Genomic DNA, 13,539 nt, shown 5'->3' with positions numbered 1-13,539 from the left:
AGAAAATAAAACATCAATAAATAGAATTACAAGAATAAAGTCATATTATTAGGGGAATAAAGTTAAAAAATAAAGTCACAATTTTGACTTTTTTCTCAAAAAATAACTTCTCATATTATTATGACCTTATTCTTGTAACATTATGACTCTGATCATAGGTTGTTTCTACTGTATTTTTATTTTTAATACATTTGCAGGACACTCAAGAACTATTTCCCACATTATCTTAAAGGTGTATTTATGTGTTTAACTTTGAGAAAAGAGATTAATTTAATACAGTTTGGCACTCTGGTTCATCTGGATTAGAGAATAGGAGCTGTGAACCGATTCTCTGTTGATCTGGGATTGTTAATTTTAATGTCATTTATGTTTCACTCATAAACAAGAGTCACATTTTTGGTTTGACAACATTTATTTCACAGTCAAAAAACAAATCCACAGGAATTGTTGGCACAAGGGTTCCACTCCAAACCCAGTTTCAGTTCCTCATTAAAGCAACTTCAAATATTGGCAACCTGAAATATCCCAGCCTAATCATAACCAGTGGGAAGCCGATCGGTTGAACCCGTCGGTCTTCCAAACAAGCAGCTCAGTCTCCGTCTTCTTTCCTCTGATCCTGAGAGTCCCGGATCGGATCACCTGATGGTGCGGTACATCATGAAGTCCACCGTGGTGCATCGTGGGAACTTGCCGATGGAGCTCTCCTCCACGGGTGTGTAAACCTTGATCTGCCTCATGTGCGTGTCTCTGCCGTTCTGATGGTTGGCGAGCACGGCGATCTGGATCATGAAGGTACTGATTGGTTCGTTTGTTCGCTGAAAAAAAACACAGAAATGAAAAGTTAGACACTGGGAAAAAAAACCCAGAATAAACAACATGAAAATGAAAACAGAAAAACTTCAGGGATGCTTTTAATTTGCACCATAATCTAAAAAAACAAACAAAAAAAAAACTAAAGTTTTATGCTGCGGAACAACACTGCCGCCAGGTGGTGAAACCCGGAACTACATCTGTGTGAAGTCAAGAGGAAATAAAATGCAGTTTTCAGGTATTTAAGATAAAAATAAACAGATAATTTATGGAAATTATTTAGGACCATACTTAAAAAATAAGAAGATAAAATGAGGAGAATTAAGTTCAAATAACATGATGTTAAAATCATAATATTTTGAGAATAATGTAATATTACAAGAATAAAGTCATAAAGTTACAAGAATAAAGTTGTAATATTTTGCTTTTTTTCTCTTGTTAATTCAACTTTACTCTCATACAACTTTATTCTCATAATTTATCTTTTTATTTGTCCTAATGTGACTAATATTTTGTCGCAGTTTTGGACTGAAAAGCTAAAAACAGATTTAAATCAGTTGCCTTAAACACAGATCTCCTCAACCTTTCAACCCTTGGAAAAATAAAAACATGTTTCAGATCAGGCAGAAAAAAAAATATAAGTTTTGCACCGCTTCCTGTTTTCACTGAATCCAAAAACAGAATCTTGATATTTTTACCTGATTTAGTAGAGAGATGTGAATCCAGCCGCTGGGCTCCACCATCTCCAGCTGCTGCAGAGACGAAGATGAAACAATCAGACGGGTTTAACGTCCAGCAGCAGTGAGCCGCAGAAACACCGACTTACCCTGATCTCTTGAAGGTTGTGGAAATTGTTGCCCACTCTCACAGAGATTTTACTGGGCGTGTAACTTTCATCTGATTTATAATCGGCATAAATACACAACATCTTCACCGTCGTCCTCCTCCTGCAGACGACCAATCGGAGGCAAATATGACACAGAAATCAGAAACGTAACAAACAATAAAACCTCAAAACTCTGCTCTAAAATCTGCTTTACTCTAAAATTTTGAATATCCAGAAGTTAAAAACCGCTTGTAGCTTCTGCTGTTCATATCAAGTAAAATCAAACCTACTGACAGTGAAGAATTGAGATTTATCTGTATAAGGTACATCCAACATGATTTCTAGCAGATGTTTAACAATTTAACACATAAATAGGGGAGGAACTCGGTCTATATAAGAATGAATCTGAAGTAAGAAGGGACCCGATGTGATTCAGAAGGTTTTTTCCAGAAATACCTGAACTGAATGTTGACCAGGTGCGGCTGGGATCCATCTGACTGCCAGTAGGTCTCCAGGTTGTCATCCCTCAGCTGATCCACTCCAAACCCTGCGCACAGGACGCGTGTTTTCCACCGACACCCCTCTAAATGTGTGTTTCTGTAGATCCGGTGCAGCGGTTCCTACCTGGTTTACAGGAGGACAGCGACCACACCGCCTGGGAGCCGATCTCCCGGACCGTCCCGGTCCGCTCAAGCTGCTTCGGGTCGGCACCGGGTGGGGTCTTGCTCGGGGTGGCCATCCTGCAACTATGGAGACCGAATACAAGCGATATTTAGTTGAGTTTTGCTCTAATACGCAGAGCGAAAAACTGATTTCTTGTACAATTTTTAAAACTTATTTACACAAACTACTATAAGCTCATTAGATGATCAGTTTCAGGATCTGAATAAGTTTGTTCGGACATTGCGAAAAACTCGGCAAGCCAGATATAACTACCAATCACTTATTTCGACAGAAACAGCAAATAAACATTTTAAAATTGCCGCAGCTAGCGGCTCGTACCTCAAGTTTTCCCACTAAAAACTCCTCTGAAACCGCTAAAACTCAGTTTAAAACAAAACCATCACAGCGGAACTCACAATAAGCGTTAAAATATTCCTCAAAAGACACTGTGTCAACACATGAGATGGGACTTTATTAAAAAACTTAGAAAAAAAGCCTAAAAGAAATTATTGCTGCTATTTTCCTGCTCCTGCTTTGCGTCGCTTCTTATATACGTCACAACAGGACCGCGTCGCACCAAAATGTGCGTCACTCCCGCCATCTTTCCAACCGGCTTCAAGTGAAACACGTTGCTGGGGGAAAAAACAAGTTTTACTCCCAAATATTTGTTTCTAATCAGCTGCTATACTTAATTTTCACCGAAGGCGGGTTAGGGGAGCCGAAGAGGGGTGAGTTTTCAACCTGTCACCCAGGGTTTTGTTTGGTTTTCTCTGTCTGTTGCTGTAGAATGAGCAGCTGTCACGGTGCGGGCCTCAAGCTAACTGCTAACTGTTAGCGTCCCCTACTGACTGTATCTAGTCACTCTTTCCAGGTTTGCTTTGAGGATTTAAAATTGATTCATTATATTATCCGTTTTAATTGTCAATGGGAGCTTATTGGTTAGCAGAAACCAAATATTTCCTACTAGGTTGTAAAAACGGAAGGGTAATCTCCCGAACTCCGCTTGGTTTCCAATGAATTTAACATTATATTCACAATTTAACAACCTACTATATGCATTAAAGCACATATATCTGTGTTTTGTCAAGCACGTGAATCAGTTGATGATTTCGGCTTATGTTTGATTTGATATTTGTAAATGGATTCTGGAGTAAATCTGCCTCAGATGCTTGTCGCCACCGCCCGTCACGTTTCATTTGGACGCAGAAAACCTGAATGCGTCGTCAGTGATTCGGAGTTAAATCTTGGTCAATCATGTCTGGTGGTTTTGAACAGTTGCAGGCCCGGTCCAACATGCAGGTGTGACGCAGACTGCAGAGCAACCACCAGACGTCAGAAAGAAACCGTTTAGTGTTTGGGTTTATCAGAACCGGACAGGTTCAGATGCTGCAGCTGAAAATCCTGATCGAGCCTAAAGATAAGATTCCTCTCTGTCAGGGTCTGAACTGAGAAGCTGGAGGTCAAATTTGGAAGGATTTGGCATCAAACAAGATGGTCGAAGCACATTAATGTGCACCATGCTGGTTCCCATCTGTTCCTCACGGAGTTAAAGCTCTTGGAAATGCTTAAAATTCCCCTCAATTCACAAATTTTAGCTTCTAATTTTCTCCCAGAAAAAATTAAAGTGTATTTTTATCTTTCAATAAATGTGAGCATCTGTTACCTACCATAAAATAAATGTAAATTAGGGCTGCAAATAACGATTTTATCAATTAATCGATTATTCAGACGATTAATCAAAACAAATTGGCACATAGTTTAGATTTTTCATTTAAGCTTTTCTTAAATATAATAGTATATTAGATTACACTTAAAGATGCAAATAAACAGATAATTCATTTTTTAAAATAAGAAAATAATGATTTATTGCCTAAATGCAATAATATATTTACAGACAAAAGTTATTTAATCTTAAATGCAAAATAAATAAATTGTATAGTTTTGACTTAACCACAGTTCTGATTGTTCTTTCAGAAAATAACCTTCTTTAGTCTGTATGCTCCAGTTAATGATTAATCGATTACTAAATTAGTTGATTATTCCAATAATTGATTAATCATGATTAATCGTTTAAGCCCTGCTGTAAATACAGGTCTGTCATTCATTTTTTATTTCATATAAATGCACAAAACTTGCTCATTAACTCACAGTGACAGACTTCAGTCAGAGGCCTCAGCAGAAGAGCTGTAAGAACTACAGACTGCTACAGGAGAGTCTTCAGCCTCTACAGCAACTCTGAGAAAATCCTAAATGAATATGAGTTATAATGTTTAATTCTGTGGGACATAAACAGTTTTACTCTTCCAGTTTTTCCTGTTTTATTGAATCAAAAATCTTTTCCATCCAGCTAGAATTCAGTTGTTTTGATTCCTTTACAACTCTTTGATTTGTTTCCTGTTCTTTTAGTTTAGCGCTTCTTTTTTTAGCGTTGCTGAGTTAAATAGAGGAAGCCTGACTTCAGCTTCACACAGACCTGGGGTCAGCTGAATGAACTCAGCGCTTCTGTTTCTGCTGCTGCAGTAAAGATTAAAGGTTTGATTCTTTTCCTTCATCTTCTCTCCTCCGTCCGCCTCCTCCTTCCAGCTCCGTAGACGCTAGCGTCCGTCGCCCCAGCCCTCCAACATGGCGGATAAGAACACCAGGATCGCCATCGTCAACCACGACAAGTGCAAGCCTAAAAAATGCCGTCAGGAGTGCAAGAAGAGCTGCCCGGTGGTCCGCATGGGTGAGTGTTTGGACTCATTGATGATGATGATGATGCGGCTGCAGGAAGCTGATGAGCTGTGTGTGTTTGCAGGTAAGCTGTGCATCGAGGTGACTCCTCAGAGTAAGATCGTCTGGATCTCAGAGTCGCTCTGCATAGGCTGCGGCATCTGCATCAAGGTAGCAGCACACAGATTGGATTGTTTGTGTGTGTTGAGTCGGGTTTCTCTTCCTCACTTCCTGTTGTCGTCGTAGAAATGCCCGTTCGGAGCGCTGTCCATCGTCAACCTTCCCAGCAACCTGGAGAAAGAAACGACTCACAGATACTGTGCCAACTCCTTCAAACTGCACAGGTACGCAGATCCATCCAATCCCCATAAAGCTTCCTTTGAGCTCCTGGTCAGTCGGTTTTTAAAAAGCCTTTATGCCCTTTAATGGGTGCAAAGGGAATGTATATACATCCACTTACACACCAATATGTTCAGTGATATGCATTCAGTAAGAACAATACATTATCATTTCATGTTTTATATGATAATCTGTATTTAAACAGCTGGGAAAGGGGCAGGAAGAAGAGAATCTTATTTACCTATTCTTGTGTATAACTTGTGTTGTTGCCTCTGTAATTTGATATTTACCAATTTAAATACACGTTTTTTCATGATGCATTTTCTTGATGTCACTCATAACTTCATTACCAAATTAATAATATAATAACATACAATAAATAATTAATTAATTCTTGTTTTAATGGGAAACGTCTGGTCCCATGTTGGGCGCCTAAACGTTCCAGTCTGGAAAAGTGTCGCATTTGATTCCAGTATTTTAACATCTTCTGTATTTTTGAAGGGTTTCTGGCACTAGTAGCATTTATTAGCAGCAGGTCAAACAGGAAATGACCAGAGAGAGAAGACATGTTGGGAATCCAAGATGGCTGCCTCGGTGTATGTCAAGGATGCCAAACTCATTTTTATTTTGGGCTAAACCATGAATGTCCTCAAAGGGCTGGTTGATAAAACCTGCAGTTGAGGCTCCCGCTAACTAGCTGCTAGCAAATTGACTGCTAACTAGTTTTCTTATAATATTTCTGTAGTTGGCTGGACGATGTTCCTCTTCACTGTTGCTAACTGCTGTTGCTACCTGACAATGTTCCTCTTCACTGTTGCTACCTGCTGTTGCTAGCTGCTGTTGCTACCTGCCGATGTTCCTCTTCACTGTTGCTACCTGCTGTTGCTAGCTGCTGTTGCTACCTGCCGATGTTCCTCTTCACTGTTGCTACCTGCTGTTGCTAGCTGCTGTTGCTACCTGCCGATGTTCCTCTTCACTGTTGCTAACTGCTGTTGCTAGCTGCTGTTGCTACCTGGCGATGTTCCTCTTCACTGTTGCTAACTGCTGTTGCTAACTGCTGTTGCTACCTGTTGTTGCTAGCTGCTGTTGCTAGCTGCTGTTGCTAGCTGCTGTTGCTAACTTCTGTTGCTAGCTGCTGTTGCTACCTGTTGTTGCTAGCTGCTGTTGCTAGCTGCTGTTGCTAACTTCTGTTGCTAGCTGCTGTTGCTAACTGTTGTTGCTAGCTGCTGTTGCTAACTGTGTTTTGTGGAAAAGGTTTGACTTTATGCTGTTTGACTGTGGAGAAGCACAAAGTTTCTGCCAAAGGGCCACAAACAAACACCAGAAACATCACAGCTTTGGTTGATTGTAGCCCAGCAGGATCCGACAACCGTCCGACACATTTACAGGTTTTTTGGTCTTTAATTCAGTGTGACTTTAAAAAGGCCATGAAACGTTTTAACTTTGGCAGCCTGGTGAATCTCTGCTCTCTGTTCCCCAGTGATCTGTTTCCTTGCAGGTTGAGTCTGAGGACGATCTGAGTTGTTTCTGCTTGTTGCTGCAGGCTGCCTATTCCCAGACCCGGAGAGGTTCTGGGGCTGGTGGGGACCAACGGGATCGGGAAGTCCACGGCCCTGAAGATCCTGGCTGGGAAACAGAAACCCAACCTGGGGAAGTTTGATGTGAGTGCTGGAGCCGTTCTCAGGCTGCAGATGTTGGTTTCCACATCTGACTCTCTCCTCCTTTCCTTCGTCTCCTCTTTCACACTTTGAGCAACATTTTATGCCCAGTGTGACAAACATGTAGCAAAGTTACTTTATCTTTAATAAAGTAAGTTTATTTCCTCTGTTGGTGAGATGTTGGGCAGCTTTAGCTACCATATTTCCCAGACTGAGTCACATAAATAAAAAAATGCCTCATGAAGAGGAAAAAAACATGCATGTAAAAAACTGTGACTTATATTCCAGAAAATACGGCATTTGGTTTCAGTTTGTTTATGATAAGAATGAGGGCGGAGGAGCCTTTGTGTTTGCTAAAGATAAGGTTCATGTTTTCATATCTGGAAGTAAAAATATAACTTTAATATTTATGCTGTTGATGTAAAGTCTGATGTGACAGATGTTGGCTCTCTTACTGCTCTGTCCTCCATATATTTGCATTTTCTTCCAGTTTTGTGTAATTCTTCTGTTTTTCTGTGCACCTCAGAATCCTCCAGACTGGCAGGAGATCCTGACCTACTTCAGAGGTTCTGAGCTGCAGAACTACTTCACCAAAATCCTGGAGGACGACCTGAGGGCCATCGTCAAGCCGCAGTACGTCGACCAGATCCCCAAAACCGTCAAGGTCGGTGAAACTTCAGCCGCTTCAGTCCGGGCTTCATTTCACTTCTCCACCTGCTGTAATGACTCGTTTCTGCCTGCAGGGGTCAGTAGGGGCCATCCTGAGCAGGAAGGACGACACAGACACTCAGGACATCATCTGCGACCAACTAGGTAGAAACCTTCATCCCTTACTGGACTGCTAGCCTGTTAGCTGCTGGCCTGTCAGCCGCTAGCCTGTTAGCCGCTAGCCTGTTAGCCGCTAGCCTGTTAGCCGCTAGCCTGTTAGCCGCTAGCCTGTTAGCTGCTAGCCTGTTAGCCGCTGGCCTGTTAGCTGCTAGCCTGTTAGCCGCTGGCCTGCTAGCCTGTTAGCCGCTAGCCTGTCATCGGTTAGCATCAAAACTTTGCGTCTTTTCTTCAGATTCTTTTCCTGATTGCGTCTTTTTTTTCGACCACTGATGTTCATGTGACATTCAGTCCAGTATTATCGATCAAAGGAAGCCTTTGATGGATAATAAAGCTGAATCTTTGGTATTTTATTGATTAACCAGTAAAACTCTTTTCCTGGCAGACTTGAGTCACCTGCGGGAGAGGAACGTGGAGGATCTGTCCGGAGGAGAGCTGCAGCGGTTCGCCTGCGCCGTGGTCTGCATCCAGAAGGCCGACATGTGAGTCCGACTCAGGTTTCTAACCGGACCTCGGAGCCGAGCCCGGGTCCTGACGGTTCTGTTTCCTGTTCTCAGCTTCATGTTCGACGAGCCGTCCAGCTACCTGGACGTGAAGCAGCGGCTGAAGGCGGCCATCACCATCCGCTCGCTCATCACCCCCGACAGGTGAGAGACGTAAATGATGCGTAGTTCTGATGTGATGTCACTTCCGGGAAATTTGTAGCTGACAGCCATCTTGGTAGGCAGTTGCTATGACAACAACAAGCAAGCCACAAGCTTAAAACTAGCTCTTACAAACAGTATAAGTTAATTACAACTGTTAGTCTGTTACAGTTTCTGAGTACTCTACTCACCTCTGTGTAATGCTAAGATAAACATCAGTGATATTTACTGCTGAACTAGCTAAATTAGCTTAGCTATTGCAGCTTTCATCTGCTAGCTAAGACGGTCATGTAGCCTGCGTCTTTATTACAGGAACTAACTGCCACTCACCAGAACCTTGTTAATCACAAAGAGTCCTGCGTCCTTTTCTAATCCATTTAAACACATTTTGTTTGTGTCTGTCCCTCACATTGGTCAAGAGAGCCCACATGTATTTAGGTTTGTTGGTCCAGACGCCATCGGTCTGCTGTGCCTACCAAGATGGCGCGGATCAGTTCCGCTTCAGACTTGTGTGATTTATGTTTTCTGCCTTGCCAGGTACATCATCGTGGTGGAGCACGACCTGAGCGTGTTGGACTACCTGTCGGACTTCATCTGCTGCCTGTACGGCGTCCCCAGCGCCTACGGAGTCGTCACCATGCCCTTCAGCGTCCGGGAAGGTCAGACCCAAACGCCGCGTTGAGGTCCGGCTGTCTGGGTTCAGACCTGGAGGCAGAGAAACCAAAAACAATCAGCAGATTTGATCATGTTTTACTTTGATTTTTGTTCAGATTATCTAAGTCGGTGCAAGAGGATGTATGGCAAGCTGTTAATATATTTTACTGATAAACTTTCTCTGATTTTGCTTTTGAAGTTTAAGCCAAATGAATTGAACAAATACTGTATTGTATAAAAACAAAGATGCCTGTTGGTCCCTCTGAAAGTCCAACTCTGACCCCACAGACGTATTTTAATAAATCTGTAGAGGCTTAATTAGGCTCCATGGTCAGAAGCTCTGTTGCTTTAGCGACTTTTCAAACCCACTACTGAACCTAATAACTTCATAAATGTAATGGGTTCCTTTAACCTGAAAAATGTAAAAACAAACAAAGATATTCTTAAATTCTTTAAAGTTGAATCTGCTCTGATGTAGCGGTTCTGGCTCTTAAGGCTCTTTCTCTTCTTCTTCTTTTAATCTTGCAGGGATCAACATCTTCCTGGACGGTTACGTTCCCACAGAGAATCTCAGGTTTCGGGAAACATCGTTGGTCTTCAAAGTGGCAGAAACGGCCAATGAGGAGGAGGTGAAGCGGCTCCGGCATTACCAGGCGAGTCCTTACTTCACTTTACGCTCATTACTTCTCCACCTTCATTCAGGACTGAGGAATAAAATCCGTTCATCAGTTAATCCAACCTTTGGTTCCTCTAAAACCTCCTTGTCAGGGCGGCCATCTTGGTAGAAAAGCTTCTGTTTATTTAAACTTTGAATTCAGGCCATCAGGGCTGTGAGGATTTTAGTTTTAATTACGAGGATAAAGTTGTAATTTTCTGAGAATTTCAATAACTAAATTAAAATGAGGAATGTTGAGAATGTAAACTTTGGCATAAATATTTGACCTTTTAATATGTCAGTATTAAATTAGCATCAGTAGCAGGACTTTATGCAAACGACTGAATCTGTTCTGAAAGATCTTTGCAAAGAGCTTATTCCTCATTAACATCCAATTCTTCCAGTTAAACTTTTCTTTAATCTTGTTGTGACCTTTGACCCCCAGCAGTGGCAGGTTGCTCCTAACATGCGGCTGTTTGTCGGTTTCAGTACCCAGACATGGCGAAGACGATGGGCGAGTTCATTCTGGACATCAAAGGAGGAGAGTTCACCGACTCTGAGATCATGGTGATGCTGGGAGAGAACGGTAAGCTGCTGGTTCGGTTCTGACCCGGTTCTGGCCGACCCAGTCCAGTAACCTGGTGCTGTCTGTCCGTCTGCAGGCACAGGGAAGACGACCTTCATCAGGATGTTGGCTGGAGGACTCAAACCTGACGGAGGAGGTGAGTTTCCCTCCTCATCACTGGTGAATGACCTTTCCTGACTCGTCTGACCTCCGGGCATCTTTCAGGGGAAGTTCCCATCCTGAACGTCAGCTACAAGCCTCAGACCATCAGCCCCAAGTTCAAGGTGAAGCAGCCAGCAGCTGAAAATGGAAACTGGGAAGAGTTTGTTGTCTTTAAACAGGCTAAATGTGACACGTTTGTGGCTGCAGGGCAGCGTCAGAGCTCTGCTCCACGAGAAAATCAGAGACGCTTACACGCACCCGCAGTTCATCACCGACGTCATGAAGCCGCTGCAGATCGAGAGCATCATCGACCAGGACGTAAGAGCCGCAGATACAACGGCACACAGTCAACAAACTTAACGAGGAAAGTCACGCATAACGAACGGTTCATCTTTCTCTGGTCGTCATGGAGAAATTCAGCTGCCAAGAGGAGGAAAGTTGGTTCAGGGCAAACAGAGAGAGGAGCCATTTTGAATAACTGTGATTTAAATACAGAAAGCTGGGCTGAAAAGGCAAACATCTGACTTTTTTTAAAACTCAGACCAAGCTAAAATAGATTACAAGGTGAAATGATCAACAGGTCGTACAAAAACAGACATGCTAACATTAGCTTAGCGCTAAAACAAACAGGAACAAGAATCTGAGTCAAATTGCTGCTTGTAGAAAACGTCTCACTGCTCTGGTCCTGAGCGCCTAAAATAAACGTTACGTCTTAAAGTAACTCTCCTTAACCTTCCTCCTCCTCTTCCTCGCTGTCCAGGTGCAGAACCTGTCTGGTGGTGAGCTGCAGAGAGTCGCCCTCACGCTGTGTTTGGGCAAACCGGCCGACGTTTACCTGATCGACGAGCCGTCTGCGTACCTGGACTCTGAGCAGAGGCTGATGGCTGCCAGGGTCATCAAGAGGTGAGGCTCCAACACTGAGGTTCACGTTTCCGTCAGGAACTGGGTTCAGACGGCTTCAGGTGCAGCTTTTACAGAGGTTTAGTTTCTTATATAGCATTTTCCAGGCTTGGTTTCTGTCTCACCATCTGAATGTTTTTGGTTTTACTGTTTAACTTCTAGCAAAAATATTTACCACAAACTCAAAGTGTTTATACTTCAAACGTGGGAGCAAAATTAGACTGGAAACCCCGATAAAAACCGGCAAATTTACACCAATAATCTAAAACTAAAATGTCATTATTATTTAATTGTGTCCTGTTAAGTTTACTAAAGTTATTTTATTTGCTATATGGAATGCTCTTCCTGACTCCACAATTTGCTGTTTTTCTGTTGAGCAACATTTTTGATTCAGCTTAGTTTTGTTTTAATATTTTATTTATTCAGTTTTTAAATTGTTTTTATCCATTGTAATTGCTTGTTTTTTATTTTATGTTTTTTAGACCTTTAAGATCTCCAGATCTAACGGCCATTATAATTAAGTCTTACTATTATTTGCAATAGTATTATTAGCTATTTATTTTATTTTAAATGACTTGCCATATTTTTCTTTCACACCATATTTTGGACATTGTAGTTTATTAAAATATGAATTTATAGATTTCAGAGGAAAAATCCTTCAAAATTAGTCGATTCAATCTGAGGACAGAAAATAGTAAAACTTTCCTACTGCTAGAAATGTGTTGCTCTAATGTTTCTCTTCCTGCTGGGGGCGCTGTTGTAACATTTTTGGTGCTTTTTCCAGGTACATCCTTCACGCCAAGAAGACGGCGTTTGTGGTGGAGCACGACTTCATCATGGCGACGTATTTGGCCGACAGAGTCATCGTGTTCGACGGTATTCCCTCCAAGAAGACGTCGGCTAACACGTAAGCTCCGCCCCCAAACAGGAAACGCTTTGACCTCTGACCCCCTTTGTAAACCCGCAGAAAATGCTACAAAATATGCAAACATCACCTTTTAGATTGTTTTTTTTAAAGCCACTATTCCATAATCTTTGAGTAAGTTTAGCATGAAAGCTAACCTTCTACCGTCTGATTTTAGATGGCTGTGGAGGAAAATCAGATAATATATGACGACTTTGTTTTTAAACTGACCGATTCTCCTTCAGGCCCCAGAGTCTTCTGGCCGGGATGAACCGCTTCCTGTCGCTGCTGGAGATCACGTTCAGGAGAGATCCGAACAACTTCAGGCCGAGGATCAACAAGCTCAACTCCATCAAGGTGCGTGACGCCTCTCTACGCCGACGACTCTGATAAATATGAAACGTCACCAGAAATGACTTCCTTCCCTCCTCGTCTCTTCCAGGACACGGAGCAGAAGAAGAGCGGGAACTATTTCTTCCTGGACGACTAAAGCCGCCGTCCGGCGTGACTGAATGCGACCTCCCGGCTGCGGGCCGTCGCCCCCGGCAACGGGTCGCCTCCGCGTTTACAGCCGGGCCGCGTTTCACCCCAACGTGACAAAAAAAAACAAGAATCAACGAAAACAAAACGCATCCGCCTTTCTGTACAGAGCTGCGTTCAGTATCCAGCCATGTTGTGACGTGTCGGATGATGAAGTGCTGTGTGGCGTCGGCCCGACCGTGTGGGCAGAGCAGCGGGCAGCGGCGTTGTGGAACATTCAGCAGCGCATTTTATCACTCATGCATTTACAAGTCATAATAAACAGACGCTTCCTGACCTGGAAATGACTCCTCATCTTTTCTACTGATTATTATTCCATAGATTTATGGACCATGAAACATGTTTTTACAATTTTTTCATAAAATCATTTAGATAAGTGATCAGTTCTGCCCATTTTATTTTAGGTGCTCTTGTCACTTTAAATCCAGAAGAGCTGCTGCTGGCCACGCCCCCCCCAACTCAACATTTAGCATAAAAATGGCTGCAAACGATCCAGAACTATACAATCATCTTTGAAGAGCTCAGATTAAATCAGCTATAAAAACTACAGCAGCAGATCTGGATTCAAACAAACAGGCCTCTTCTGTGATTGGAGGAGCAGCCATACTGTCGTCCAATCAGAGAGCAGAAGAGAAGCAGGGGAAGTTTAAGGAATTCTGACCCAGCCAATCAGAATGCTTCA

At 42.5% G+C, this 13,539-nt stretch overlaps 2 protein-coding genes and 1 long non-coding RNA gene across 5 annotated transcripts; 1 reads left to right on the top strand and 2 right to left on the bottom strand.

The window, feature by feature from the left end:
* Window positions 1–393: 393 nt before the first annotated feature.
* Window positions 394–2,851, bottom strand: anapc10 (anaphase promoting complex subunit 10). Of its 3 annotated transcripts, none has more exons than XM_088016135.1 (6): window positions 2,716–2,851; window positions 2,261–2,382; window positions 2,093–2,183; window positions 1,637–1,757; window positions 1,509–1,562; window positions 394–815 (listed from the first exon to the last, which is right to left on the bottom strand). In XM_088016135.1, the coding sequence occupies exons 2-6, from the start codon at window positions 2,373–2,375 to the stop codon at window positions 636–638; spliced, it is 561 nt and encodes a 186-aa protein (XP_087872261.1). In that variant the 5' UTR covers window positions 2,376–2,382; window positions 2,716–2,851; the 3' UTR covers window positions 394–635. The 3 variants fall into 3 exon arrangements, with proteins under 3 accessions (XP_087872261.1, XP_087872262.1, XP_087872260.1); XM_088016136.1 differs by having other exon boundaries at window positions 1,509–1,559; window positions 2,639–2,840; XM_088016134.1 differs by having other exon boundaries at window positions 2,639–2,837.
* A 27-nt stretch (window positions 2,852–2,878) lies between these two features.
* Window positions 2,879–13,141, top strand: abce1 (ATP binding cassette subfamily E member 1). Its single transcript, XM_015005289.2, has 19 exons — window positions 2,879–3,027; window positions 4,883–5,024; window positions 5,097–5,182; window positions 5,258–5,355; window positions 6,894–7,011; window positions 7,535–7,672; window positions 7,752–7,821; window positions 8,219–8,315; window positions 8,391–8,480; window positions 9,015–9,136; window positions 9,660–9,784; window positions 10,276–10,372; window positions 10,449–10,508; window positions 10,577–10,635; window positions 10,721–10,831; window positions 11,274–11,416; window positions 12,198–12,320; window positions 12,563–12,674; window positions 12,760–13,141. Exons 2-19 carry the CDS (start codon window positions 4,922–4,924, stop codon window positions 12,805–12,807), a joined length of 1,800 nt encoding a protein of 599 aa, XP_014860775.1. The 5' UTR covers window positions 2,879–3,027; window positions 4,883–4,921; the 3' UTR covers window positions 12,808–13,141.
* Window positions 10,197–10,725, bottom strand: LOC148154294 (uncharacterized). Its single transcript, XR_015766234.1, has 2 exons — window positions 10,560–10,725; window positions 10,197–10,442 (listed from the first exon to the last, which is right to left on the bottom strand). It is a non-coding gene; the product is annotated as an uncharacterized LOC148154294 (long non-coding RNA).
* Window positions 13,142–13,539: the final 398 nt, after the last annotated feature.

This window comes from Poecilia mexicana, unplaced genomic scaffold (assembly GCF_051168715.1).
Source record: "Poecilia mexicana isolate PSO_F unplaced genomic scaffold, ASM5116871v1 scaffold_18, whole genome shotgun sequence".
Classification (NCBI taxonomy): Eukaryota; Metazoa; Chordata; class Actinopteri; order Cyprinodontiformes; family Poeciliidae; genus Poecilia; species Poecilia mexicana.
This window is presented reverse-complemented; position numbering and strand designations above follow the sequence as displayed.

What these genes read in the sequence shown, in the direction of transcription:
- anapc10 (XM_088016135.1), bottom strand. Translation starts at nt 2,375, where the DNA reads ATGGCCACCCCGAGCAAGACCCCACCCGGTGCCGACCCGAAGCAGCTT. An exon ending in ACAACCTTCAAGAGATCAGG is followed by an intron (nt 1,563 to 1,636) that starts GTAAGTCGGTGT and finishes TCGTCTCTGCAG; the next exon opens with CAGCTGGAGATGGTGGAGCC. An exon ending in ACATCTCTCTACTAAATCAG is followed by an intron (nt 816 to 1,508) that starts GTAAAAATATCA and finishes GTTTTTTTTCAG; the next exon opens with CGAACAAACGAACCAATCAG.
- abce1 (XM_015005289.2), top strand. Translation starts at nt 4,922, where the DNA reads ATGGCGGATAAGAACACCAGGATCGCCATCGTCAACCACGACAAGTGC. An exon ending in CCAACCTGGGGAAGTTTGAT is followed by an intron (nt 7,012 to 7,534) that starts GTGAGTGCTGGA and finishes TGTGCACCTCAG; the next exon opens with AATCCTCCAGACTGGCAGGA. An exon ending in CCATCAGCCCCAAGTTCAAG is followed by an intron (nt 10,636 to 10,720) that starts GTGAAGCAGCCA and finishes TTGTGGCTGCAG; the next exon opens with GGCAGCGTCAGAGCTCTGCT.